Source organism: Xyrauchen texanus, chromosome 10 (genome assembly GCF_025860055.1).
Source record: "Xyrauchen texanus isolate HMW12.3.18 chromosome 10, RBS_HiC_50CHRs, whole genome shotgun sequence".
Classification (NCBI taxonomy): Eukaryota; Metazoa; Chordata; class Actinopteri; order Cypriniformes; family Catostomidae; genus Xyrauchen; species Xyrauchen texanus.
Window position 1 is genome coordinate 45,735,013 of NC_068285.1, and position 3,949 is coordinate 45,738,961.

The 3,949-nt window shown below is 36.8% G+C and overlaps 1 protein-coding gene across 1 annotated transcript; it reads right to left on the bottom strand.

Moving 5' to 3' along the window:
* Positions 1 to 1,368: 1,368 nt before the first annotated feature.
* qrfp (pyroglutamylated RFamide peptide) lies at positions 1,369 to 1,887 on the bottom strand. Its single transcript, XM_052135575.1, has one exon. It carries the CDS (start codon positions 1,885 to 1,887, stop codon positions 1,393 to 1,395), a length of 495 nt encoding a protein of 164 aa, XP_051991535.1. The 3' UTR covers positions 1,369 to 1,392.
* Between the last annotated feature and the right edge of the window lie 2,062 nt (positions 1,888 to 3,949).

Consider the following 3,949-nt stretch of genomic DNA (forward strand, 5'->3'; position numbering starts at 1 on the left):
GCTCATGCATCATAAAATGAACCCTTCATACTTTACGTGCGCTCTTGCGTCACTCTAGCAGTTACAAACCTCAGACCACAAGCGATAGCTTTTTTTAACATGTCCAAAATGACTGGACATCCATAGCTAGTTGAAGCATCTCCGCTGTGGACACCTTTGAAGTATGTTTGGGCCTTAAAAAGAAAATGGTTTTAAATTAATGTCGTTCATCATGTATTTTTTTATATATTTAAATATGTATTTATTTAATTTTGCATGTAATTAATTCACTATATGTATTTCGTTTATTTAATTATTTAAATATTTTATTAATAATGCAATTAATTAATAATATATTTAATGATTTCTTTTTATTTCAAAATATTTATTTAATTATTAAATGTTGAGGAATTTGGCCCTCCATACATATAAGCTAGGTAACAATTAGCCTTATTATCATCTATTAAAGACCTCATGCTTTTAGTCAATGTCTATCAGCTTTACGGTCATTTAGGCTGTAGGCCTATACTATTTTACTAAACATTGACAAAATTCGCCTTTAGCAGATTTTAGTGTCAAAAACAGATTTAATCAGATTTAAAATTTGATTTATCAATGTATTATTTCATATGCTAATTATTACTGCACTGTATTATTAATTACCTTCTAATGTTGCTTGTTTAGCCTATTGTTCTCCAATAATTCATTAAAAAAAATCTCTGGAGTTTCAGTCTGTTCAAACATTGTCACATTGATCATCGTATTGTTTGACTTAGTACATATAGGCAATTTTAGATTTTATGTTTAATTTCGAAACTCATTATGGTCTGGATTTAAAAACATGCATTGTACATGTTTATTTATACTTGTATGTAACTGTTTAGAGAATAACATTTATCGAGCTTAAAATTTAATATGACATTTTTCTGGCTACGAATAGGAAACAACTAGCGACCAACACAACACATTCTCACACCCCAACTCGTCACATATGGACGCTGACCAACAGCACAGACCTTAAGTGTGAGCGTAGGGTCAGAAAAGCGCTATATAAATGTAACGTTCATTCATTCATTCACCTTTAACCTGCATGTGAAGTGAACATGATGTTCTGTTGAAAAAAAAGCGAGGACTGCAAAATATGTTTTTTTTTATTTATTTTTTTACATTTATTACTGAATGGTAAATGGATTATGGTCTGCATTTATTCCCATGAATTAAACATTATTTGCAGAAACAAATGTGCAACTTCTTTTCATTTGGTGAACACAATGTTTATTATCTGTTAAAACTGGTATTTGATGACCAAATTTTAAAGCTTAAACTGAAAGATCAGCGTAAAATAGTTTCTCCCGAAAGAGGCAGCAATTCATTTGTACTGTAACACATACACACACACACGCGCACACGCCTTCACTTTCTGCCAAATCGGAAGCCGAATCCTCCTTTCTGTCTATTGAATGCCTGCAAACCGCCCGCGATGGAGGTGAGTGCCTCGTTCCTCTTCTCTCCGCCCTCTTCTTCGATGCCCTCCGGATACGCCACAGTTTCTATGTGGTTGTCTGGGAATGTCCCGATTGGTCTCCGGTCCAGCTCCTCTCTCTTCTGTCCCTTCACCCTCTGTGGCCAGCCCAATTCCTCCTTCACTCTCTCCAGGATCTCGTCAGGTCGCAGCTCCTGAAGCAGAGCCCAGGGCTGGAGCTCCGACGCCGGTCTGTCTGATAGAGCCCCCAGTGAAGCCTGCAGCTGGAGCATTGCAGCTTCCCACTCAGGGTTGTCCAGCGTGGGCAGGTACATTACAGGGTGGTGTGGGAGCATGAGACCTCTGGGAGGCTGGACCAGCAGCACCAGCAAGAAGACGACTGTGGTTTGAAGAGAGGACGAGAGATGGAAAACCTGGAATTTCATCTGGAGTTTAAGGAATAGAGAGTTAAAAGCATTCTTAACAAACAGAGTTCAAATGTAATTTTCAAATGACTTTGTATACACTGCTGAATGATTTCCAAAGTTTCTTTGTCTTATTTTTTTTTTACAGTACAATATCTAAACCTCCTTAAAACCTTTACTTGAGAAGGAAATCTGTTCAAGATATCAAGGCTTGTTTTAAATATCTTAAATTAAGTTCAAACATATTATTAGTAATTTACAAACTCCATAAACCCTTAACAAATGAATCATATGATGCAGTTTTGGAAATATTTCACTTTTCCAAAAATTCTACATTTTAATATATATTATCTAAAACAAGTCTTGTTTTAAAGATGTTGAGATGTTTTTTATAAGACAAAAATACAGTTTACGAAAGTGATTTTTGAAGAGTCAGGCTTACCTTGCAGAGTGGTCTGAATCTCTCTGTTATCTGCTTGAAGCTTCTTTAAATACCCAACCCATACTAAATGTATCCATTGTCCAAGACTAAACAGGTCTTTGTTAATTGGTTGAGGCATCTTTGTGACACACAAGACCATCATCACAATGTCATCAACATTCCTTTAACTAGGATACTCAGTCAGCCTAACTGGCAGACATCCTGTGGACAATTACTGAAAAACTGTCACATATAGAATCTAACACAGAGAGAGAGAGAGAGAGAGAGAGAGAGAGAGAGAGAGAGAGAGAGAGAGAGAGAGTGTCTGTACTGAGTTTGCATCTCACCAGGAGGTTGGAGAAACATCAGGAAGAATTTTGCTGTTGTCTCCTCTGGGTCAATGTATAAAGTTTGGATCATTATAGGCCATATTATTAGTGCACATGGCTCAGTCTCATTGAAGATCCTAGTTTGCTCCTGTTCTGACTTCACATTGAAGTTGCAGAAGAAATTATGAGCAAAATAATTGTGTTTGCTTTATGAAACAAAAGAGAAAGAATTTGAATAGGTCATTAAATCAGAATTCATTATCTAACACATTTGTTTTGGTTTCAGTTTTGTGTTGACACATAAAACAAACTATAAAATGTGTAATAATTTGATTAAATTCTCTAAAGTTAACATTTATTTTTGAATGTTAACTTTTGTTCTTTTTAATTCATTTTGTATGATAGCATTCATTCTTCCTTTCCCCAAAATAAACATAAAAGCTAAATCTGTTTTAACACTTTTAACTGTTGTCCCTATCTTGAAATGGCTGTGAAACATATGACAGACACATTTATTCATGGAGGTTGGGACTTACTTGCCCACAGTGACGAACCTTGTCATAAAAAGAACACAAAACATCCAAAAGCTGCAATTTAAAAAATATGGGAAGTTTGACCCTTATTGAATTAACTCAATCAATTTTAAGTTTTTGTCAGACATAAAATAAGTAACATATGTTTATTGTTTTACTTTCACAAGTACAGTTAGCTCAATTGACAGCATTTGTAGCACAATGATTACCACAAAATGTATTTCTACTCCTACTTGTCCCTCTATTTAAAAAATACATTGTGGTGACATTAAACAAAATTTATAGTTCATCCCCAAATTAAAGTTCTTTTATCATTTACTCTCCCTCATTCACTTTCATTTTCAAAATGTGAAAGAATGTCTGGAGCATTAGCTCCTGGTAGGGCCTCCCTTGGCAAATTGGTCCCGACCAAGACAAAGAGCAATCCAACCTCCCCCCCAATTATATGGTCATCATGCAGCAGAAGAGTCACTTTGCTTGGATTAGGGAAACCGGGGCCTTCTTCTGGAGCCAGGCCTGGGAGAGGAGCTCATAGGCGAGCGCCTTGTGGCCGGGCTTTGACCCACAGGGCTCAGCCACTCACCCTGTAAGAACAACATTTGGTCACCTCCTTGTGGGCTCACCACCTGCAAAGAGGAAAATAGGGGACAGGTGCAATACCCAACAGGTGGCAGACAAAGGCGTAGGCCTGTGCAGACTGGACCTTCACCATGAAAACTGGCTTTTGGTATATAGAATGTAACTCACTGGTGGGGAAGGAGCCAGAATGGGAATGGGAAGTTGACCAATACCAACTATAT

What these genes read in the sequence shown, in the direction of transcription:
- qrfp (XM_052135575.1), bottom strand. Translation starts at nt 1,887, where the DNA reads ATGAAATTCCAGGTTTTCCATCTCTCGTCCTCTCTTCAAACCACAGTC.